At 34.0% G+C, this 24,321-nt stretch overlaps 2 protein-coding genes across 20 annotated transcripts; both read left to right on the top strand.

Annotated features, from left to right (window-relative positions):
* Positions 1-1,100: 1,100 nt before the first annotated feature.
* Positions 1,101-11,493, top strand: LOC114258939 (transcription factor HBP-1b(c38)). 9 transcript variants are annotated; one of them, XM_028198941.2, is made up of 12 exons: positions 1,101-1,275; positions 2,194-2,310; positions 4,962-5,065; positions 5,439-5,512; positions 5,608-5,805; positions 6,650-6,727; positions 6,824-6,883; positions 7,101-7,178; positions 7,320-7,374; positions 8,868-9,139; positions 9,884-10,135; positions 10,920-11,493. In XM_028198941.2, exons 2-12 carry the CDS (start codon positions 2,213-2,215, stop codon positions 11,064-11,066), a joined length of 1,416 nt encoding a protein of 471 aa, XP_028054742.1. In that variant the 5' UTR covers positions 1,101-1,275; positions 2,194-2,212; the 3' UTR covers positions 11,067-11,493. The 9 variants fall into 9 exon arrangements, with proteins under 9 accessions (XP_028054742.1, XP_082747081.1, XP_028054740.1 ...); XM_082890955.1 differs by having other exon boundaries at positions 1,126-1,275; positions 5,659-5,805; XM_028198939.2 differs by having other exon boundaries at positions 1,143-1,522.
* Positions 11,494-14,166: 2,673 nt separating this feature from the next.
* LOC114258938 (pentatricopeptide (PPR) repeat-containing protein) lies at positions 14,167-23,315 on the top strand. 11 transcript variants are annotated; one of them, XR_014341740.1, is made up of 9 exons: positions 14,184-14,339; positions 15,503-15,649; positions 16,716-16,802; positions 17,277-19,767; positions 20,366-20,557; positions 20,665-20,708; positions 22,153-22,268; positions 22,689-22,816; positions 23,009-23,315. XR_014341740.1 is itself a non-coding variant. In XM_028198938.2 (4 exons), exon 4 carries the CDS (start codon positions 17,280-17,282, stop codon positions 19,740-19,742), a length of 2,463 nt encoding a protein of 820 aa, XP_028054739.2. In that variant the 5' UTR covers positions 14,167-14,339; positions 15,503-15,649; positions 16,716-16,802; positions 17,277-17,279; the 3' UTR covers positions 19,743-19,947. The 11 variants fall into 11 exon arrangements, 3 of the variants coding, with proteins under 3 accessions (XP_028054739.2, XP_082747084.1, XP_082747083.1); XR_003628127.2 differs by having other exon boundaries at positions 22,153-22,816; XR_003628128.2 differs by having other exon boundaries at positions 20,492-20,557; positions 22,153-22,816.
* The last annotated feature ends 1,006 nt before the right edge of the window (positions 23,316-24,321 follow it).

A 24,321-nucleotide genomic window follows, 5' to 3' on the forward strand; every position in this document is an offset into this window, starting at 1 on the left:
CTCATTAAATTTTGAAACGAAACTTTAACAACTCACTGCTTGACTAAATAAGTTTATGTATTATAAAAATTAAGTTACTCGAGCTCGGTTTATGTTCAACTTGTTGAAGTTTGCTCGATATGTAGACAAATCAAGTTTTAATCTAATTTTAAATTTATTAAGGCCAAGTTTGACAAGTTGAAAAAAAGTTAAAAAGTCAAAAAATTACTTAAAAAGTTAAAAAGTTATCACTATTCACCAAAAGTCAAAAATTACGGCTGCACAACTTACAATCTTAATTTTCCTCTACACATTAATTTATACAATTTTTTAATACACATTTTTTCATAAAAAGTTAAAAAGTTAACCCAAACATCCATATTTTTTTCCTCAATTTTTTAGTTAAAAAAGACCAAAAGTGCACTTATTTAGGACACCCCAAACAACCCGTAAGACTCATTTTGGGAAGCGGGTTAAAAATTACTTCTCAATTTTTAACTCACTTTCCTCTCTCACAAAAAAGTCAAAAAAAAAAATTGAAAAATAACTTTTAACCATTTTTTCAAAATATTCCTGAATTTTCAAATTAAACTTGAAAAACTTATAATTCAACTCGACTTTACTTGTTTTCAATGATATTGATGTTCTTCAAAAAAAAAAAAAATTATTATCTAATAATATTTGTTAGCAAGATTTAGGCCTTATTTGTCGTAATATAAAAAAGTTAAAAAGTTAAAAAATTACTATAATATTTAAGTTATATTATCTTTTTACCACATCACTTCAGATCTAATCCATATCCATACTCAATTCATATTTCATAAAAAATTAAAAAATACACATTTTTCTTTTTTAGGTCTAAACCACCGGTATCCGGAAGTCCACAGAACCCTGACTAATCTGGTTCGAACCGGGTAGGACCACAAGGGCGGTAAAACTCTCCTAGCCAAGTTTTAACACAGCTGCATTCCCAAGTCTCGAATCCAAAATCTTAGTTAAGCTAGCATAGTCTCTTACCAGCTAAATTACGTACTTGTTGGTAAAAAATACACATATTTAAATCATTACAAACCCTCTCTTATAATAAAATAAATTATTTCTAAAATTGTAAGAAACAATGTGGTAATAATTCAAATATAAACAAAAGGGAAAAGAATATAAAAATGGTGGTTTTGGAAAAGTTTGAAAAAAGCTCCAGACGAAATTGACGTAAGGAGTTGCTTGGAATCATCTGAATGAAGAGCCTTTTTCTCTTTCTCTCTCTTGCCATTTAAAGAAAAGAGCTCGAAATTCGAGGTTGGTCTGTTGAATTTTTGTTTTGAGAGCGAGAGCATCTAGAGAGAGAAAAATCGTATAGTGGTTACAATGGTACAGTAACCCAAGTTTAATATACACAGCACAAAGTCAAAAAGAGTCGGTTTTCTTCAAAAGCTTCAAAATTAGGGCTTTCTGTGGATTTTAGCTCCTGGGTTTTGGTCAGTTTGTTGCAAAATCAGTACTTTTGAGAGGTCATAAGCTGAATATTCATCTAGTTTTTGGTGAGGTTTGTGGGTTTTTTACTCTAAATATAGTGCCCTTTTATGTGATTCTGATTCTGTTAATTTTACCTCTTGATTAAAAGTAGTTTGCTTTTGAAGAACTAAAGAGTTTTTTTAGGGTTTTGATGTCTTGGTATGTGCGGTTAGCTACGATCTTTAGGTGATTAATTTAATTTTGAAGGTTTGTTTTGGTTTTGGAGTTTTTTTTTTTTTTTTTTCGGTGGGTCTGTAGTTACTGTGCTTTGATTGAAAGTAGGCTGCTTTGGAAGAACTAAGTTTTTTTATTTTTAGGGTTTTTGCTATCTTGGTATGTACGGATAGCTATGTTGTTTTGGTGATTTATTTGATTTTGAAGGTTTGCTTTGCTGTTTGATTTGGTTTTGGAACTGGGTTTATAGTTTTTGTTGATTCTATAGGAAACTTTTTATTTTGTGAAATCGTACTGAATTATTGGTGCTTAAGGTTTTATAGTTTTGTTGTGTTTGTAAGATGATTTTTTTTTTTTTTTGAAATTGTACTGAATTATTGGTGCTGGAGAGAGACATCTTTGATTCTGGTTTGTTTGGTGGTCATGGTTTGTGATTTAGAAGTATCTGTGTTTTCATTTCAGTTGTTTTTGTGTTGTGTTTTGTTAAAAGGGTTTGAAGTTTTCTGTGTTTTGGTTGTGGCATTCAAGGTGGTGATGATGATGACTTATGGGCAGCACAACATTGAAGGATAGTGCAGAAGATGACACAAGGTTCTCTGCTGTGATGCCGAGCTTTGTTCCGCAGATGCCTATTTCAAATACCGTGTAAAATTTCTTGTCAGAACTATCTTGTTGATTTTTTGGCTGCTCATTGAAGTATTTTTCTTAATTTAAGTTGGGTAATAATGATTGTTTTGTTTTTTATTGTTCTGTTTCCATCTTTATTAGTTAGTTTACCGTTGAAACTTTGAAGAACGTTCTCATTTAGTCAGTATAATCATGATTAATATTAATGTCGTGTAATGGACGTGCTGAACTTGAGTGTGCCTCAAGCGGTTGTAACTCTAAAAGTCTAGAGGAAGGTTTGGGGTTCGAACTTATGGAGAAGCCTTGAACGCCGGGTTGTAGTGGCTTAACTCACTAACACGTTAACATCCCACCTAGTGCAAAAGAAAAGAAAATAAAAGGGATGGATGTGCTTATGGAGGACAGCTTCTACTTTTGAGTATTAGACAATATTTTGTTGGTGACTATATGGGTAGGCTAGAAAAAGAATAATGTTGAGATAGCCAATTGATGCGGTCCATCTATATATATATATATATATATTTCTTGTTATAGTGAAACTTTTGGAACGAATAAAGTAGTAAAGAAATATATCTTTAATACCATATTATTAGAAGGAAACAACTGCCATCCCTATTCCCAATGAATTCCATATAACATAGATGTTGAACTTTGAATGTTGTTGAAAATATACTTTATTTATTTATTTTATGGATCAATAAGTAATGTAGGGAATTGTCTACTTAAGAGAATTTGCAACAATGATTTTGAGTACTGGAAAATACACCCATATCGAAACCTATTGATTGACTGAGAATATCAGCATTAAAGACATCAAAAGTTAGCTGATTCACAAATAATACCCAAAAGTTGGAGAGAACTAGGGATCTCACAATAGTAACTGTCCTTTTGAGTTTTGAGTCGATACATCGTTGCTCATAGGCCAAGACTACTAACCAACTAAGAAAATTTACCAATAAATGGTAAAAACTAAATGAAGTAGGGAAAACAATTAATTAAAGATCCTTGAATCAAGATTGAATCTACAGAATCAGATTTTGACTTTTAATTAAGAAAAAAAATTTCAAAAAATGTAAAATTGATTAAATTGACATCCCAAGCAAAGGAAATAGCCCCAAATCTGGTAGGATCTATGGTGAAGTCATGGATCCTAATCTTCAACATGTTGCCATTCAAGCTACTAAATTTCAAGTGATTATGACCTTGGACAACTTGATTCCTTCTATTGGCTTTTTCTGGCTTGTCCCACGTGCTTGTCCACTTATTCCATGAATTGTAACGCCAAACACGCCGCATCAGTAAGTTTATAAATGGCAGAATGCTACAAAAGAGAGAGCCCAAAAAATAGGGCTATCCCCAGGATGCATACCTCTTGCCAAAACAACTAGCAGTCAAGCTTTGCTCAAAGATACAAACAACATATAAATAACAGAACCTACAAAATCAAGTTCCTCTTATAGAATACACATCAAGATTAAAGCTTCCATTTTATCAAACTATCTTCTAGCCAAGTTTTCCATCTATATGAAGAATTACAGTTTTCACAAATTTCTCATGCTAGCTGAGAATTGTTGATAATTCAACATTATGAGAATGTATCTCCAACATCACATGAAATATCAAGAATTAAGCCCCAGTTTGGTTTTTGAGTTGGGACTACATATGGACAAAAAAAAGCTACAAAATCACAAAATGACAAAACACTTGACTTTTGATGCAAAATTACCAAATTGATCAATATACAAATAAAAAGTCAAAAAAACATCATTTCCAAGTGGAGGCCAATTTTGTCATTCCAATGCAAAAAGGTCAAAAAAGTCAAACAAGAAATCCAAACGAACAGAAAAGTCTTAGGCTAAAAAAGTCAAAAAAGTCAAAAAGCCAACATTGCCAAACGAAAAGATTCTTACTTGGAAATCACTCTAAAATATTCTTTGATTGTGTTCCCCAAAATATGTTCATTTAGCTCATAAAAACTACTTTTGTAACCAAATATGGAAGCACACTAAGCAATAATTGAATCAACTTTTACCCCAATTAATGTGATTGATGCTGATTGACACCCTGTATGGGACAATGGCCATACTCTGTTCGGTAGATGTGCACATTGAGCTTTAGCCTAGTCAATTATTTACAGAATTTTAGTGATTCTATCACAAAATTGAAGTGTTTCTCTTTGTGCACACGCGTGTGCAGGTGCTCATGCTGCATGCCTGCCTGCATGGATTAAGCTGTTATGCTTGAACTTGATTTAAGACTATTTGTATTTACTCTTTTTTACGTGCCTCAAAACATGAACACACACAGTGCAGTTTGAAGTTTTGGTTTCTACATTGTTTTGGTCTTGATTAATATAAAAAGATCCAAAACACAACCCCGAATCTGGTGTATAAGTTATTCTTAAGTGTTGGAAATTGAAATATAGAATTGAAGTCTTGTCTTCAATTATCCTAGAAATGAAGTTAAAATATTTGCTGCATTAGGATACAGGCATATGTCTGTGCAAGGAGCCATTGATATATGTCAGTAGTAATTCATACGGTAGTATTCGAATTCACTCTTTCTTTTGTTGACTACGGAAGAAGGGTTAACAAAAAACTTTGATTTTCTGAGTTGTATTATTCTGTTGTGACAATCTAATGTTTCTGATAACTTCTGGATTTTTTCAGTGGCTCAGAGGGGGGCACTTCCCATTCTTCTCGAATTTCTGACTTTGGGGCCCTTGAACAATCTCTCGGATTTCGTGTAGCAGATGCTGCTAACAGTAGTAGAAGTATGTATTTATAGTTCTAATATTGCCTGGAAAAAAAAGCTTTTATGCTAGCATTTTTGCATTTGGTTCTTTGTCAACAACTAACTTTGAATTTTATTCATTTCTTGGTTGTTTGAACTCTGAATTCGGTTTACTGTATAATATGTCATTATGTTACCCATTGAATTCATGCAGAGAACTTGGCAGAAATAGTAATGTGGTTTGGGTATTAGAGTCCAAGAAACAAATTTTGTCGTTCATGTTACCTAATTTTCTCTGTGGATTTTCTTTCAGTGTCTCAATTATATCTTGTTTTTATTTATTTGTATGTATGACTGACATTGAGATCTTGTTTTGTTGCTTATTATTTGACTGACCAACTTATTGTCTTTAGATCCTGTATCCCAACCAACAAATTCAATTAATCCAATAGGAGCCTCTGATTTCCAATTTGGCTCATTCAATAAGGTGATTTAGGTTTTCTTCCCCATTTGTACATGATCTAAACTTGATTAAATTATAAGTCGTTTCACAATGTGATTGTGTCTCTTTTGGATATTCAGTCACTTGCTGCCTTCAATACAAATTTATCTGCTGTTATTGCGGGGTCTCAGACATTACAGTTGCAAAAGGGACAGCAGTTGAACTTAACTTCTGTATCGGGCAGTCATCGTGAGAACGGTGGGGAGGCAAATATGGCAGCTGCCAGTCCTCTAACTGATACCTCAACAGACGTGGATACAGATGAGAAAAATCAAAGGGTAATGTATCTTAAACATCTAATATCTTAATGTTTAGCTTTTAATCACGTAATTGTGGTATGGCACATGCGATAAGCATAAAATGTTTGGTGTAAGCCATACATGTATTTATCCATTTCTTTCTATTTTATTTATAATTCGGGAAACAAAAAATAAGGGTGGGCAGTGCAAATGATATTTTACGTATAAAATTTACTTGTTTGTAAGGGTCGAAACCAAAAGCATTTATTTTCATAAAAAATCTTTTTATCTAAAAAGTGAATGTAATTGGTATTTCAAAGAGATGGAAATTGGGGAAGAATTCAAATAATGTTTTAGTTTTCTTAGAGTATTTTGTTAAGTAGGGGTGTGTTTTAGTGGCTCAAGTCTCCTTAAAAATACAAAGCCAGGAATGGGCTGAAGTAAATTTGTTAAGACACTTTTTTGGGTTTGCCTGATACTGTCAAAGGAAGAAGATGAGAGAATTATTTGGCAATTAGAAAAGGGTCAATCATTCACCAAGTGCAGGTGTTAATTAAAACTTAAAGTTACCAAGGTATTCATAGTCTCGTTGTAGATATATATCGGATTTAGTAATTACTTACTATGTTTATTTTTCTAAATTTAGGGAGTTGGGGTACTTTTGGAGCAAAACTTTGAAACCAACCTCACTTCCTTTTTGTACTAGTGTAGTGTCTGTGCGAATTGTTTCTTTACCTTGCAGCATTCTGATTTCAAATGTAGTTTTTTTATTGGTCATGCATTATCCCAATAAATAAGTAAATGAATAAATCTTCATTGTAAGGAAGAGTTGGCTGTTGACATATTTTAGTTGTGAATTAAAATTTTGTACTTCCCTGTGCAGTTTGAAATGGGTCAATCGAATGCTCTTGTGGCCTCTGATTCAAGCGACAGATCAAAGGAGAAAACATTGGATCAGAAGGTTATACACAATTGAGACTAGTAATGTTTATAATATCTCAAATGATACAATAATTTTTGTTAATTTTTTTCTTTTTTTCAAAATGATTACTTTCAGACGTTAAGGAGGCTTGCTCAGAATCGTGAAGCTGCCAGAAAAAGCCGATTGAGAAAAAAAGTAGGTTGTGTTACTTCAATTGTCAATTATTTGTTCTGAATATTATATTTCCTGTATTTGTAAAAAACAAATGCATATTGGTTAATAATCTGTTGGAAACATTGCCTTATTAATTGATCTGTTTAAAAGTATGAATAATGTTGCAGCAGTTTGTGTTAATAAAAAGTTGAATTTAACTTGAATCTCTCTTTTTTATTTTTCATTGTTTATTCAACAGGCCTATGTACAACAGCTGGAGAGCAGCCGGCTGAAGCTGACCCAACTTGAGCAGGAGCTGCAGCGAGCCCGCCAGCAGGTTTAATACTTTTATCCATTTCTGAATATACATGTTTTGTATATTAGTATTTTATTTTTATTTTTTTCTAACAGATAAAGTACTATTATGTGTTTCACTCCCTTTAGATCACTAATTTGTTCTTGTCTTTTTCTTTTTCAGGGAATATTCATTTCAAACTCAGGAGATCAGTCCTCCCATTCATCGGGTGGAAATGGTATGCATACCTTATTGTACTGCTTCTCTTTGTTTTCAACTTGTGCTTCTAGAGACTCTTTATGAGTTCCTCTCTTTTTTTTTGTTAGCAGTTTGCTAAAAAATTGATGTGGAGTTTGTATTGTAAATTACTGATTTTTGGAATGAAATATGAAAGCTTTTGTTCTATGGTCATGATGAAAGTTACCGGTGTCTTTATAATTGGATACAAGACAATAAACATGTTGATCTGGCTTTTGTTTCTCCATGCTTTGGTAAACTAGTAGTCTCATTGTCCGGCTTTCTTTACCTCGTCTCTTTCTATATATATACTGCGGTGATGGGTTACTTGCATGTCAATGATGATCAATAACTATCATTATTCATTAGGATTATTAGGTTCTCTGCTTGTGTTTCAGAGTTTAAGGTTATCCATTAGCCAATCAACTGTTAAACCTGGTTTTGGGAGGTACTCATACAACTGCTTTGATCACGTACCTAGTCTTAGGCCTCGTTTGGGAACAAGCTAATTTAGTAACTTTTTGGCTAATTGGCTAAAAAGGTAGGTAAAAAAAACTTGTATGTTTGGGATGACTTTTTGACTAATTACGAAAAGCTGTGCAAAAAGTAGAGAGAAGCCGTAATTGTTGACTTTTTGGTATGACTAATTGGCTAATTGGCTAATTTAGTAATTTTTTGGCTAATTGGCTAAAAAGGTAGCATCCCAAACAAGGCCTTAGTTGACTGGTTATTTGATAGTGTTTCTTACTGCATCTCCATGCACTTCATTGTGAATTTTTTCTTGATTTGTGCCTGTGGATCCTGTCAGTGTTGGCATTATCTTATGATTCGGTAACTTTAGAAAGAAATCTTAAATTAAATGTATCTTACGATACATATATATAATACATGATCCGGACACCCCAGTGCCAATCCCAAAAAAAAAAAAAGGCGCAATTCATGCTACAATATATGCGATACATGAATAATTAAATTTCTTTATACTTGTTTCTAGTAAATAAATATTTTTACAAAATTCTCATAAACATATTATAAAATAATACTTTTTAGAAGAGAATGGTTATTGTCTTTTATTTTCTCTACTTTGTTGATAAATATCTACTTATTTAGTATTATGTATCTTGTGTGGTTGATTTATGCCTACTTACACTGATTAAAGTTTAAAATTTTCTACTATGGACAAGCTCTTTGAGAACTTAAAATACGCAAATTATATAGTAAATCCTAAATGGTGAATTAAGATAGTGTCTTATACATGATACGATACTATACACGATTCAGAAAAATAGAAAAACGATACATGATTCGTATCCCGATTTGACAACTTACAATGACTGATTACACAGTTTTTCCTTTGTAATTTTTCCTTCTCTGTTTTTATCTTTCTGTTTCTTTGTGCGTCTGTCCCTATAATTGAATTGAATTGAATTTGCAAAAAAATGGATTTTCTGTAGAGAAAGATAGCCTTGCTAATTCCATTTTTTTTTTTTGCAGGGGCCTTGGCATTTAATGCAGAATATGCACGATGGATGGAAGAGCACAATCAGCAGATAAATGAGCTTAGGGCAGCGGTCAATTCACATGCAATCGACACCGAACTTCGTACTATTGTGGACAGTGTCATCACACAATTTGATGATGTTTTCAGGCTGAAAGGCAATGCAGCCAAGGCTGATGTTTTCCACATATTGTCAGGGATGTGGAAAACACCTGCAGAACGGTGTTTTATGTGGATCGGTGGCTTCCGCTCCTCTGAACTTCTCAAAGTGAGATTCTTTATGGCTCCACTCTTTTATAAATATACTGCTGGTGTAGGGAAGATTTTAGTGAATGTTTTTTAGATTTGAGTTTCTCTCTTATTCTTCAAAAATTCTTTAGCAAGAGGCTGTGGTTTTAACCCCATGGCAGATGGCTTGGTTTTTAAGCTGTCTTTACTGAAGATTGCTGAAATCTATTTAAAATTAAAGGCAAACTTTACCCCCATGTTATGGTCCCAGACCACTTTATGTTATTGTCTTTTAAAAATAGCCCAATATTCCACATATGGTTTTGGACTAAAGTGTTGACATTACATTTTCTATCCAAGTTAGCAAAATTTGTAGTAAGGTTGCTTGTTTTGAGAAGGGGGAAGAAATTTGTTAGTCAAAGTCAAGTTTTAATGCGAAAAGACAAGATTGCCCTTGTCTTCATCTTCTAAGAAAACCATAACCCTAACTCCACACTCCAGCCACCTCACGTGCCACCTTCCCCAACTCCTCCCCCTCCCTCCTCCCCAGTTGCTTGCTTTGTGCTAAAATGTTTTGAAATGTCTTGAACTCCTTGGCAGAAAATGTTTTCAACAAACTTGTCACTCCAAAATCATTTGATATCTGCCATTTATGCAGTCAACACTACATGTTAAATATTTTTACATGTTCCGAACACTGTTGTAGGCTTTTTTCCCCTCTTTTTTTATTTGTTTTATCATTTTATTCAGTTTGTTTTGTGGATTGAATCAAATGTCACTGCAGCTCCTCGTGAATCAATTAGAGCCTCTGACGGAACAACAATTAATGGCCATCTACAACTTACAGCAATCATCACAGCAAGCGGAGGACGCACTCTCTCAGGGTATGGAAGCATTGCAGCAATCTCTGTCTGAGACATTGGCCAGTGGATCTTCTTCAGGGCCATCAGGATCATCAGGAAATGTGGCAAATTATATGGGTCAAATGGCAATGGCCATGGGAAAGTTAGGAACTCTTGAAGGTTTTGTCCGTCAGGTAAATTTCTCTTCTATTGATTTTTTGGGTAATCTTTTGTTAATCTTTTATATCTCCTGTGCTTTTATTTCTTACTGACAAAGCTTAATTATAGTTGTGGTAAGATTTCAAGTTTCTTTTCTTCTTTTCATTTGATGCATCATTGCTAGCTTGTATATTTTACCCGATTATGCAACCATTGTTTTATGTCTTTGTTCCGCTTGATAATAGAAGTGAATGGTGAACGTCCAAATGTCTCCCAGTGTTCCGGCGTGTAAATCTATGTTAATTTGGGCTATATGTGAAGTATCTTTTTATCTAAGAAGGTGATGTGTCTGTGTTGGACATGTCACGTCTTCTCGACATGTGGGAAGTCGTATTATTTTTTTAAAAAACTTTAGACCCAAACACACTTTGAATACCTGGGGGAGTTGTGTTTATTGCTTGAAACACATTAAAAGTTTGAATGAAATAACTTGGGATCCAATAATTTTTAAAAATAAAATGTAGATTTATACCTAATAATCCCTCCTTTTAAGTTCTGGATATCAGTGTTTGTTTTTATTAATGATCTATGAATGAAGTATTTATATATATGACTTATAATACATGAAATTTTATATTATTGAATGTGTCCCCCATATGTCACGTCATGCATATTTTGAAAATTGTCATATTGGCTTCTTGGTGTTGTGTTGTGTGTCTGTGTCCTTACTTCTTAGCTTTTCTTTTTTGCTATTGATAAATCTGGATTTCTACAGTTGATCAATTTTTGTCATTGAGTTTTCTTTTTGGCAATTACCAGGCTGATAGTTTGCGACAACAAACGCTACAACAAATGCATCGTATACTGACAACCAGACAATCAGCCCGAGCCCTCCTTGCAATAAATGACTATTTCTCCCGACTTCGAGCTCTTAGTTCTCTCTGGCACGCCAGGCCACGGGAGTGATGAACTGTGCACTCCTTTATCATACCATCTTGAAGATTGGCTCCAATCGGTGGACCAAAATTCACCGACAAGTTTTCAAATGGATCAAAACTATATATATTCCATGTCCGGTGGACTGCATGTGACGGCCGAGTGCTGTGGAACCATCCTGTTTGCGGTGCAGGGAGGGAGCTTAATTTATTGTATTTACGCCCCGATCTGCACATGTAAATTACATATGTTAGGTGTTGTATGCAAAAATTCCTTATGTATGTGCCAATAATAATATGAATATGTTGATGTATCTACCAGAACTAGGAAGGGATTGTAGAATGGTTACTTGGGATTTTAGCTATAGTTTGTAATACCAAAACCAATTGGAAAGGAATTTTATTTAGGGTTGTAATGTTTTAGAATTTTCTTGTAAGAAATGTCTGTTGATTCTCTATGTTTGCTTTTGTGAAATTATATGCATGTTTTCTGTCAATAATGATTAATGAATAGGTATTGATGCACAATGGTCTAGTTTTTGTGTTTTGCCTTGGGCAACAACAATGCTGTTGGTTTAGAATTGCCACCCTTATTTTAGTGGTGCATGTTAGTACTTATTGATATGCTTATAGATTTTTTTGGGGTGTAAATTTTAATAATTTTAAATTAATTTAAAATTTTTAGTATAATAGATGATATTTTTTAGGGAAAATTAGTCTAAAATTCCTCTCCCACTTTTAATAATGGATAAGATTTACAATATTATTTTATGATATCTAAAGTCCTTCAACTCCAAACTCATATATCACAGAGAAATTTAAGAAGAAACGAAAGGGCTTCAAAAACTGAGTTTGGTCTCTCTCTCTCTCTCCCTCTCCCTCCTACATCAACCCCAAACTCAGTAAACAAAGGAAGCACGATGCTCTAAAGAAGGTTATGCCACAAGAGAAGAACGGATTAGTCTCTCTTTCTCCTACATCAACCCCAAACTCAGTAAACAAAGGAAGCACGATGCTCTAAAGAAGGTTATGCCACAAGAGAAGAATGGATCAATTTCGATCATGTTGGAACTCTATGAGTGTAGAGAAAAAACGAAGATTGCTTGAACTCAGAATTCACGATTTGAGAGAACATTTTAGTTCATTCAATGATAATGATGGTTTAGCATCAAAGACTTTCTCAGAAGCCATGGGTTTTGCTCAGAACAAGTAGTCTTGGAAGTTCTAGTCCTGTTTTCTTTGTAATGAGAAGTTTAAAGACTTAGAATTGCAAATGCAGCATATTGAATCCGAGCACAAGAGAAACATCTTATCGAGTTTGCAAGAAGTTGCGAAACAAGAAGTTGATGCCGATTGGGCTGACACGCTTGTCAATTGTGAATGGAAGCCAGTGGATACCCGTAGAGCTCTAGAAATTATGGAAAAACAATTAGAAAGCCCATTGGCTAATCTTGATGGTAAGAATGATAAGGCTCAATCCTCACATGAAGAACCAAAGGAAGGCCAGGTTTGCAGTGACAGTGAAAGTAGAAGCCAAGATGACATTTCTAAATTTGGCTCAAGTGAATCTGGTCAAAATTTGCAGCCTTGAAGCTTCTGTCCAATATTTTGGGCTTAAACAGGAGCCCTTGCGTGGGTAGTTCCTTGAATGATCCACTTAATGTTCATGAGATTGAGGGGAATGAAGTTAGGGAGAGCATTGTTTTTAATGGTGATTCATTGTGTCCCCTTCTCGATGGGCATTTACTGCAAGGGGGACTTACGCCACATAAATACAAGGATGTTGTTGCAGATGATGGTTCAGCAATAACTGGTACCACTCATTATGATGAAGTTGTAGTGTTTACAGATAGTGATGCTTTTATACACTGGTTGTTTTCTGGTTCTTCAATTGGAGAAGATTTAGAATCATAGGCAAATACACATTTAAACTGAATTTTCTCTGGGTTGGTCCAGAGAAATTCTTTGGTTTCGAGCTGGAACCTGGAATGCTTAATTTGTATAAAACCCAATGTTTGTGAAATCAAATTTTGAAACCCTTTTGTTGAGAAGGAGAGCAATATTGGTGTTGTTTGATTTCATCTCTCATTCTCTTCAGAGAAATTCCCATAATTTGCTTGACACCAAGAGTGAAGGCAAGCAAAACAGTAAATCACAGAGTTATTTGTGAGAAAATTCAATACTAGGGAAATTTCAAAACATAGAAAATCAAAAAAATTAAACAAACCAGAGAAAAATTTCTCTAGTTTGAAATTTCTCTGAATGTAAATTTCTCTGGATTGAAATTTCTCTGGAGCAGAATTTCTCTGGATCAAATTGAGAGACCTTAGACATTATAAAAATATTGGATGTCCTTTATACTATAAAGTCTTAATACCAGAGACCCTAAAAAAAATTCTTATTTTTTATTGACTTGAACACTCAATTAAAAAAAAAAAATTATAATTTAAATTTTTTTGGAAGTGCGGTCACGCCTTCTCTTTCCTTAGATCCGTAGCATTTCCATTATATTAAATATATAAATGAATTAGTATTTTATAATTTGAATAAAATCAAAATATTAAATACACCCCTAAAAACAAATATGTAAATATATAAACAAAGTAGTATTTTATAATTTGAATAAAATCAAAACATTAAGGGTTGGTTTGGAAATAAGTTATTTTAGTAATTTTTTGATTTTCTTTTTTTGTTAAAACATGAGGTGAAAAATATTAGTATATTTAGGATATTTTTTAATTTTTTATGAAAAAAATGTGTAAAAAATAAAAAGAAAAGAATTTTTTAAATTTTTTGAATAATTTTTTATCATTTTAAACCCACCCTAAATACACCTCTAAAAACAAATCTGTTTGTAGGAAGAATACAGCTATGTTGAGACCATAAAATTTCATAAATTTTAATTTTTTAAATATATTTACATGGGGTTTGGTTAGGAAATTTAGAAAAGAAAATGAAAAAAAGTGTGTGAAACTATTTGAAAGATAAGTATATTTTATTTACGTTTTACCTATCTTTTCCATTTTTCTTTTCAAATCTCTCATCAAATCATTTAACTAAACACAGCATTAGATTAAATAAATTTAAAAAATAAAAAATATTAATTAAATATTTTTGAAAAATACCAAGTAAAAACCCAAAAACTTGTCCATAACCAAACTGAGTGCACCCTGGTTAATTTGATTCGAAGCATGATGTTGTATAACACGACTTGTGTTCGATTGCTGCAATACAACCGCCATAGTTACTGAAATACCGAATTTGAGAGAGAGAGAGAGAGAGAGAGCCTTGTCTTCCTCCTCAGGTAACCCTTCTCCTTTTTCTCGACCTCTATGCTTAAAATCACACAACTATATCTATATACAAATATATAGTTGTTGTTGTGCTTATTAATCAAAATTGTGGGTTTAGGCAGGGAGAGAATCATTTGACTGTTTGCAATTAAGTGGTCCATCAAGTGTTTGTGAAAAATTCTCAATGGGTACATCCCATCTTGTTGTGAGATCCCTTTTTACTTTTCTTTATTTGTGTCTCATGACTCTGTATTTTGATGGATGATAGATGTTTTGTATACAAAAGCTAGGATACAATAGTGAACAGGGAATTGTTACTATTTGCTTCATTGTTTTTTTTGGGATGCTTTTATACTTACTCCACAGCCATGAACCAAACACGGCCCTAGGAAATGGGTATATACTAATCCCATTAATTGGGACGCAAGGCTTGTTGAGTTGAGTTGTATTTTCATAACTGCCTTGCTAGTTTCAGCTTGATGTGATACTTGGCAGCACTATTATTATTATTATTATTATAACCATTGTCGTTCGCCATCATCATCGTTAGTGATTGTTGTGTTTCTTGCTCAGTTTTTGTAGATTTACTTCAATAAATTTCGACATTGTAGTGGGAGAGGCTTGAATTGGGCAGCCACACAGCTCAAATCACTAGATTTTATGAACTTAACTTAAGAGGGGCAAACAAACTCCCCTTAATATCCAAACACAACTCACACCAAGAGAAAAACAAAAGCAATATTAACCAGCATGCTCCTTGGGGCATATCCTAGTCAAAACAAACCAAAACCAGTGCAAAGAGAAGCGGAGAAACTGAAATCTAGTACTTAGTTACTGGGATAAAGATAGTGTCAGGAAGCCCAAACTAGAAGCATAGGATCAAGTCCTAGTAGATATTGTCAACACCTATGCAAGTACTAATTTTTATCTAGCTAGCTGAGAAAATATCCCTATAAGTGGTCTGAACCATGAGTAAGTACAGGTTTAGCTTGAAATCTAGTTCTCATTTTCGTTTGCTCTTTCCTTGCAACAGCTATTTTTAAGGGTTCTTGTTGACTGTTTTTACATCAGTTTATTTATTGTTCTCATTTTTCTTAAACATGCTTTTCTATCTAAGAGTTTGTACTATCTATTTTCTTACACTGATTAATATCTATATTTTGTGTGGTTGTAGGTGAGAAGCTTAAATTAAAGAAGGATGCCACATAGAACCCAGCCTATGAAAGCACTCTTAATGTTTACTGGTCTCAATGTTATTTTGGTATCAACCATTACTCCGGTCTATGATTTTGTTTGCTTTCTTCCATATTGGGAAAGAAGGGTAAGTTTCATATCTTCATTTTTTTCTTTTGTTTTTGGCCTGCAAAATGCATTATCCTTTAAAGTAATAGCATTGAAAGCACCAAAGCGGTGTGTAACCCCAAGCAAATTTGACATGCAGAGAGAATTATCTGCAACTACCCTGAAAAAACTGTTTAAGTATCAAATTAACTACAACATCTTAATAAGTCTAGGGCACAGCTTCATCCATCCATTTATTGTTCAAGGTAGCTTCAGTTTAATTATAAGCCCGAGGGCTAGCTAGTTGCTTTAGAAAAGTCTTTATTTAAAGCCTTAAACTTTAAAGTACCTGTTGTAACTGTAAATGTGGCCACAACACCCCATTAATCCAACAATCCCATGTGAGGGCCATTGGTCACTCAGGCACTTCAAAACTACAAGTCTACAATGCCACATGAGGTTGTGTCACCAATGGGGTTAGATTGGTCTAGGTGTCAGCTCAAGAGGCTGACACGTGGAACCAAGGGTCAAGGAGGTGGTGGTGTGGCAATATGTGGCACCAATGTGGGTGTGTGGGCTCATGTATGTACAATTTTCATAACTGACCAAACTGATATAGGCTGCAATTTTCCATGACTTTTGTGTCATGTGATGTCCTCCCGTCTTAGATTTTCTGCAGTCTGCAGCACCTGCTTTTCCTTTATTTAGGTGCAAAGGAAACTATTGGACTTGAAGTTCCTTTAGGAAGTAACAGTGCATGACCAATGTTTCTCCTAAGAGAAGTAAGAATTGAAAATAAAAATTATATTGATAGTGTGTGTGCACTTTTTCTTTTATTGTTGTTCTCCTTTTTTTCTTTTTTGGGCACAACAGGGGTGGAGATTAGGTTGGAAGTTAGAATCCTGAACCAAATGTAATAGAATGTACAGTAACTGGGAGAACTAACAGCATATATCAAAACTGGGTTAACAAGGTCTTTTTATTACTTTCAACATGGTTTCCACTTGATATATTTAATAGAAATGAAAAATTCATGTAATGATACAAGTACTGGGTGAATTTATTTCTGTTTCTTGATGCTGGTTTTTGGTAATTGATTCATTCAGAGAGAACATCGTCATCAAGAATGCGAAGCTGCTTTGGCAAAGGGATCTGAATCAACATAAATGGGTCTCCAAGTTTAGGGCCAAGAGGTAACAAGTTATTTGGTTAGGCTGCATAGCTAACTGGTGTTTATAGGTTGCTGATTCATTAATATATAATGAAAAGGCAGTCAAAAAGGCCTTGTATGTCCACCTTAGACATATCGTTGTGAATCATTGAAACAATTTTTACCTGAGGAATTGCTATACTAGTTTTTACCTCTACTTTTGATTTCTAGCAATTGGAGGGCAATATGCAATGTGTAGCTTGAGATGTTTATTTCACTTTGTTTTTTCTTTCTTTGGTCTCACGTATCTTGTAGTTTTTTTTTCTTTTTTTTATAATATTTTTTCCTTCTGTTAACAATATTTAACAAGGTTAAATTTTGTATTTGTTGAAAGATTGGGGCAAGTGTCTTAGATTTCACATGGAAATGGTAGAATGCTATTTTTGTTTGGGAGTTTCATAAACAGTTTAGAATTAGAACTATGCGCCAACTTGTCCAATTGGTTGTGTTTTAACAGCTGATGCTCCCTTTTGAGCAGCAGAGAAAGGGGATGTCATGCGCAAGCCGTGTCAGAAGACCACACATACCTCTGTTCTTGATCAGCAGTAGTCAAAGTTGTATAACCCATATTTACAGGCAGCTTCTTGATGCCTGCATTGAATCAAAATCACTCAGAGAAGCCAAGATAGTCCATCAGCATCTCCTCAAGAATGGCAACACTGCCACCAGCAACAACAGTGCCATTGTGCTGGATAAACTAACTCGTCTGTACATTACATGTAATGAACTTGAGCTTGCTGGTCGGGTCTTTGATACAATTCCAAACCCAGAAAGGAAAAATAATGTCATCTTGTGGAACCAGATGATCAGAGCTTATGCGTGGGAAGGACCGTTTTACCATGCCATCGAATTGTACTACAAAATGATTGAATCTGGGGTCACACCCACCAAATTCACATACCCATTTGTTCTTAAAGCGTGTTCTAATTTACAGGTCATAGAAGATGGTAGGAAGATTCATGATCATGTGAGGAGACTTGGGCTGGAGTCTGATGTCTACATTTGCACTGCTTTGGTTGACTTTTATACTAAATGTGGGTGTTTAATTGAAGCACAGAAGGTTTTTGATAATATGTCTAATAGAGATGTAGTAGCCTGGAATGCAATGATTGCCGGTTCGTCTCTTCACGGGCTGTATAGTGACACGATAAGAATGGTTATTCAGATGCAGGAAGCAGGATTAAGTCCCAACTCTTCTACGGTTGTGTCAGTTCTTCCTGCACTTGGCGAAGTGAACGATTTGAGGCATGGGAAATCCGTGCATGGTTACTGTGTGAGGAGGAGTTTTCACAGTGATGTGGTGGTTGCAACTGGGCTTTTGGACATGTATGGCAAATGTCGGTGCCTAGTTTATGCAAGTAGGATTTTTTATATAATGGGGGTCAAAAATGAGGTTACTTGGAGTGCTATGATTGGAGTGTATGTTTCATGTGATTTTGTGAGAGAGGCATTGGAATTATATGACCAAATGCTTCTCAGGGATTGTATATGTCCGTCACGAGTTATACTAGGGATTGTACTACAAGCTTGCTCAAAGCTGACTGATCTGAGAAGAGGGAGAAGGGTACACGGTTACATAATTAAATCAAGGTCTATTTTTAATGTAATGTTGGGTAACACGCTGCTTTCAATGTATGCAAAGTGTGGAGCTATAGAGGATGCGATGAGATTATTTGACGAAATGGATTCGAAAGATTCGGTTTCATATAATGCTATTATCTCAGGGTGTGCACAGAATGGCAAGGCAGAAGGGGCTCTGGGTATTTTCCACAAGATGCAATTGTCAGCGTTTGAGCCAGAATTGGCAACCATGGTTAGTTTCTTACCTGCTTGTTCACACTTGGCTGCTCTGCAACTCGGAGCTTGTGGCCACTCTTACTCTATTGTGCGTGGATTTACAACAGATACCTCAATTTGTAATGCTCTTATTGACATGTACTCGAAGTGTGGTAAGGTTGATATAGCCAGACTAGTTTTTGATGTGATGCGTAAGAGAGATATTGTCTCATGGAATGCTATGATTTTCGGGTACGGTATTCACGGGCTCGGTATTGAAGCTGTTTTGCTATTCCATGATATGCAGACTGTAGGCTTAAAGCCAGATGATGTGACCTTCATTTGTCTCTTATCAGCTTGCAGCCATTCAGGACTTGTTGCCGAAGGGAAAAAGTGGTTTTGTGCTATGAATCAAGAGTTCTTTGTAGTTCCAAGGATGGAACACTACATGTGCATGGTCGATCTTTTGGGGCGTGCTGGGCTCTTGTATGAGGCTCGGAGTTTCATTGAAACGATGCCATTTGATCCTGATGTTCGTGTATGGAGTGCATTGCTTGCTGCTTGTAGAAACTATAAGAATATTGAACTTAGCGAAGAAGTATCAAATAAGATCCAGAGCTTGGGACCTGAAAGTACTGGAAATTTTGTTCTGTTATCGAATATATACAGCACTGTTGGGAGATGGGACGATGCTGCAAATGTTAGAATCGTGCAGAGGAATCGAGGATTCAAGAAAAGCCCAGGATGTAGTTGGGTTGAAATAAATGGGGTTGTCCATGGATTTGTTGGTGGAGATCAATCACACCCGAATTCAGCAGAAATATACAAGAAATTGGAGGAGATGGTAATGGAGATGAAGAAGTTGGGTTATCATTCTGAATCTAGTTTTGTTCTTCAAGATGTTGAAGAGGAGGAGAAGGAAAGCATTCTCCTCTATCACAATGAGAAACTAGCTGTTACGTTTGGAATTCTTAGTCTGGGCCCTGACAAGCCCATTCTTGTAACCAAGAATTTGAGGATTTGTGGAGACTGCCATGTGGCACTGAAGTATGTCAGCGTTGTTGCAAGAAGAGAGATAACTGTGAGAGATGTGAGTCGATTTCATCATTTCAGGGATGGGATTTGCAACTGTGGGGATTTCTGGTGAGAAGAGAATGAATGAGAAATCACAGGTGGCCAAAGATTCTTGTTTTGTAGTTGTTGTGCTTTAAATTTTTGGATTGCATTTAGAGGCTCCCAGAAGTTTGGGTTTATGGAGTTGTGTTAACCTAAAGTTACTAATCTGCTAACATTTTCCGAGTGTAAAAAATAAATAAATAAATTCACATGGAAATGGTAGAAAGTCATTTTTTTTATTCCCTGACTGGGTTCTTTCAATTGAATCATCCCCTTTTTGTCTCGAAATGTTGTCTCTCTATTTTTAAGAATTACCTCATAAGTACTACAAAAACAGTTAAAGATCACACTTTAACAAGTAAAAATATCTCACTTTTATTAGAAGTGTGATAAAAAAAAATTAAATTGATATTTTAATCACACTTGACTTGAGGGAGTGTGATAATATTTATTTTTAATATCACTTTTTAAATAAGTGTGATTATATCTTCTTTTTTTTAATCACATTTTCTAAATAAGTGCGATTGTATGTATTTTTTTAATTTTAATTTTCATTTTATATAAAATAATTTCCTATTCTCTGATCCGCAAAAATTCAAACCGCCCATGACTTCTTTTTTTTTTTTTTTTTTTTTTCTCCCTCCTCTTGCACAGTAGAGCAGCCCACACACACAACACAACACAATTCAATTCATTTTTTCTGAGATTCACAAACCTATCTCTCACTCTTCTCTCCAAACCCTAACCCTACATCCTTTGATCGGCGGCGACTACAAGCAGCAGCAGTGGCCTGCAGCGACGGTGAGCGACTGAAGTATTCACCCCCCAAAAAAAAGAGCGACTGAGGTATATCCTTTCTCTTCTCTTCTCTTTTCTTCTTTTCTTCTATTCTAATATTCTAAGTTTTGTTGAAATCAGCCATTCTAAATCGATTTTTGTTCATTTCATTTCAGATCTTAATCTTCTCATTGATTTGGGTTTTATTAGGCAAAAGGGGGTTAATATTTATTCCATCATTTAATATGTATTTTGTTTGTTTGATTGGTTTTTATTGTATATTTTCTTTGTGTGTTTTGTATATGTATCTGGTTATGAATGGTGTTTCTATCTTTGTTGTTTGTTTGATCATGTTAGACGAAGAATTTTTAAAATCTATACAAGCTGTTAGCTTCTCTGATTTTGCTTCTAATGGCATTGGCTGGTAGCTTTGGCAGGTTGTATAATGATATTGGTTTCGCTCATCAAAAAAATGAGAAGAAGATGAATAGGAATTTCTAAAAAATTTGAATTTTTTTGTGTAGTTAACAAATGAAAAATATTCAACTAATTTTATTTCCCTTTCCTTTTTCTAACCCTCAGCAAAGAAACATAGCTTGAGGGAAAATGACAAGAATCATCATATCTACATTTTCTCTTATGTGAAATCTTTCTTAATTATTATTGGATTTTTGTGTTTGCTTAGTCCATATGACATATGTTCCAGTGACCAATTCTTTGGTGTTGCAGAATGACTGGCTCTGGCCCTTTCTGTATTATTTTGGTAATGACAAACATAAAAACTTTATTGATTTTGGTGAAGATACTTCTTTTGATGAGAAAGTTAGGTTTCCTTGTTCTTTTTTTCTCATGCCCTGTTTTTTCATCGTTCTATATATATGATAATTCAGCACCAAGACACACTACTTGTCATTGCCCTTTGATATTCTTTACATTTCAATGCAAAAAATTTGACTGAACTTTGCTTGTACACATTTTATATGGTGATGAGTGTTATTTGCTTGTTCAGGTTAATGGAAGGTGAATATGAGATACTACTTATTATATTTTTGATGGGAATACGATAAATACTTTTGCCTTCAATTTTTACGTTGATTCATTGTTTGAATTTCATTTTATAGCCAGAACAATTATGGCTTTTACTCAAGCAAAATACAATTGTTAATTGCTTTAAACAACTGTATTCTACTTTGGCAAAAGCCACTATTGTTCATGCAATAGGGCTGCCCTATTGCAAACGTAGTGACACTTATTTTCATTTGTTTTAGTTAGAATTCTCATGCCTATTAGTTAACGTGAACACATAACTACAAAAGATTATATAGAAGTCAACGTTGGTTGCTTTTGCATCCATCCTTACCAGTGTTCTTGTAATTTGTTATCTGAGAGACTGAGACAATCAGCTATCAGTTTATAGCCTTGGACTTATAGCTCTGCTCAAACGTTGAATGGTAGCTTGGTAGGATGGATTCTTTGGATTTCTCCTTTGGTTCACATAGTTATAACATTTTTGCATTACTTTTATTGTCTTCCAAAGACTTCATTATTTGTACATCTGGAATTAGCTTGATGGTCAAAAGCACAATTTGGTATGCTATTGATGTTTAGAAAGAACTAAATATTGATTATACGTGATTTGATTAAAATTCATATATATTGTGTAGGTTTCAATGTGGAGAAAGTGCAGTATAAGAATGTGGTATTCACAGTGTGGGATGTAGGCGGACAAGAGAAATTAAGACCACTATGGAGGCATTACTTCAATAACACTGATGGACTAGTAACAATAAGTTCTTCTAGTCAATGTTGCTGATATATCTTCTCTAGTTATTAATTGTTTTACATTATTAAATCGCTGTCCCTTCTTTATGAACTGTCTACATGCTTTAGCTGGATTTATGCCTTTTAATATTTGATTTGTGGTGGTGGCTTTTTCTCAATGGCTAGGTGGCATAGGATTAATTTAGTGCATCATATTTGTGTTATTTACATCCCCCCACCCACCCACACACCGAAAAAAGGGGGAAAAAAATGAGAGAAGCCCCTTCTTGTCTAGATACAATTTTTAAAGTTTAGGATATCCACTTGCATAGGTTGACGACTTCCGTCTTCCATATTTTCAGATTTATGATTGTGTGCTTATAAGATGGATGTATGTGCTGTTTGAGAACTTGACTAGTAGGATTGTTTGTGTTGGTAGGGATGGATGGGAAGGCTTACGCATATAGTGCAGGCTCTGGAACTATAATTGATTCTGATGTTACTATTTTAACTTGTGCTCATCTTGTGATGGGTTCTCATGGCAAAAAAGTTAAATACGAAGGCAAGGTTAGTGGTTGAACCCTTCATATTTCTATTGTTCTTCAAATTTTAACAAATAGAAGAGATTTATTTCATAAGATAGTGTGCACTTATTGTCATCAAGGCATTGTGTTATGTGGCACGTTTTGTGGCAGTATGATGTACACTCCATTCTATGATTTCTGATTAGTTATATTTCCAAAATGGTTAACCTTGCAGGTTGATGTGACTTTGCAAGATGGCCAAACATTTACCGGTACTGTGATATATGCTGATTCACATACCGATATTGCTATTGTGAAGATCAATTCTAGAACTCCTTTCCCAGCAGCAGAACTTGGATTTTCACATAAGCTATGTCCTGGGGATTGGGCGGTGGCCATGGGCTGTCCCCTTAGTTTTGTACTAAGTTTTTTCATTTTTTTAATATATATAATCACAGTTAAATCTTTTTTATTAATTTTTTTTGTATATACTTTTTAACATTCAACTTTTATTTATGAAATATATGACGTTATTTCGTTCATTGTGGATGTGATTGAAAGGATAGTATATAGTATGTATTACATTCTTTAAATGCGTACAAAAATAATATTGATTATTTTTCAAATATGTCGAACCCTTTTTTTATCACATGCATTAACTGTGATAAGAAATGCATATGATGTGTGATCTTATCTCATTATTAATCACGCTTAAAATGTGTGATCTAAGGTGGTGTTTGTTTTGAAGAATTGAGCCATGGGATTGGACTAATAGTCTCTCCGAACTAATAGTCTGTTGTTTGGTTCAAAATTTTTGCTCCGGACTATTAGTTCCAAATATGTTGAACTATTGTGTCCCACGAGGGAGGTGGGACACAAATGGGGAGATAAGAGGAATATGGGATTAGGTTGTGACATGGTCATTTTGACTCTCCACTATTTAATTATGTATTATATTTAATAAAATTTAAATGTTTCAATTTAAAAATAAAATAATTTTATTTAATTTTTATTGATGTTTTATTTATTTAATTTTTTAAAATAATGTTTTATAGATATTTTATTGATGTTTTATTTTAAGATTTTGTTTATATTTTATTTAATTTCATTAGTTAAATTTTAATAGATGTTTTATTTAATTTCATTATTTCATTATAATTATTTTTTAAAATAAATTTATTTAAAATTTTAATTAAAAAAATGACATATATTTTTATTGATATTTAATTTATTTAATTTTTAAAAAATAAATTTATTTAATTGTGAAAAAAATAAAATAAAATTTTATTTAATCTAGCTAAAAATTATTAAAATATTAAATATATGTTTAATATTGCTATTACTTAGTAAATAATTGAAAACGGTAAAATAGTCATTTCAGCATTTATCATTCTCTATAATATCCCAAACAAATATAGGATTCGATAGAATAGTTCAATTCAGACATCTAATTCCATGACTAAACAAACATAGGATACAAATCTAGTCCAACCAAATAGTCCGAGGACAATGTATCCCAGGACTAACAGTTCGATAAATTCCAATCCA

This window comes from Camellia sinensis, chromosome 10 (genome assembly GCF_055761805.1).
Source record: "Camellia sinensis isolate YWXY chromosome 10, ASM5576180v1, whole genome shotgun sequence".
NCBI lineage: Eukaryota > Viridiplantae > Streptophyta > Magnoliopsida > Ericales > Theaceae > Camellia > Camellia sinensis.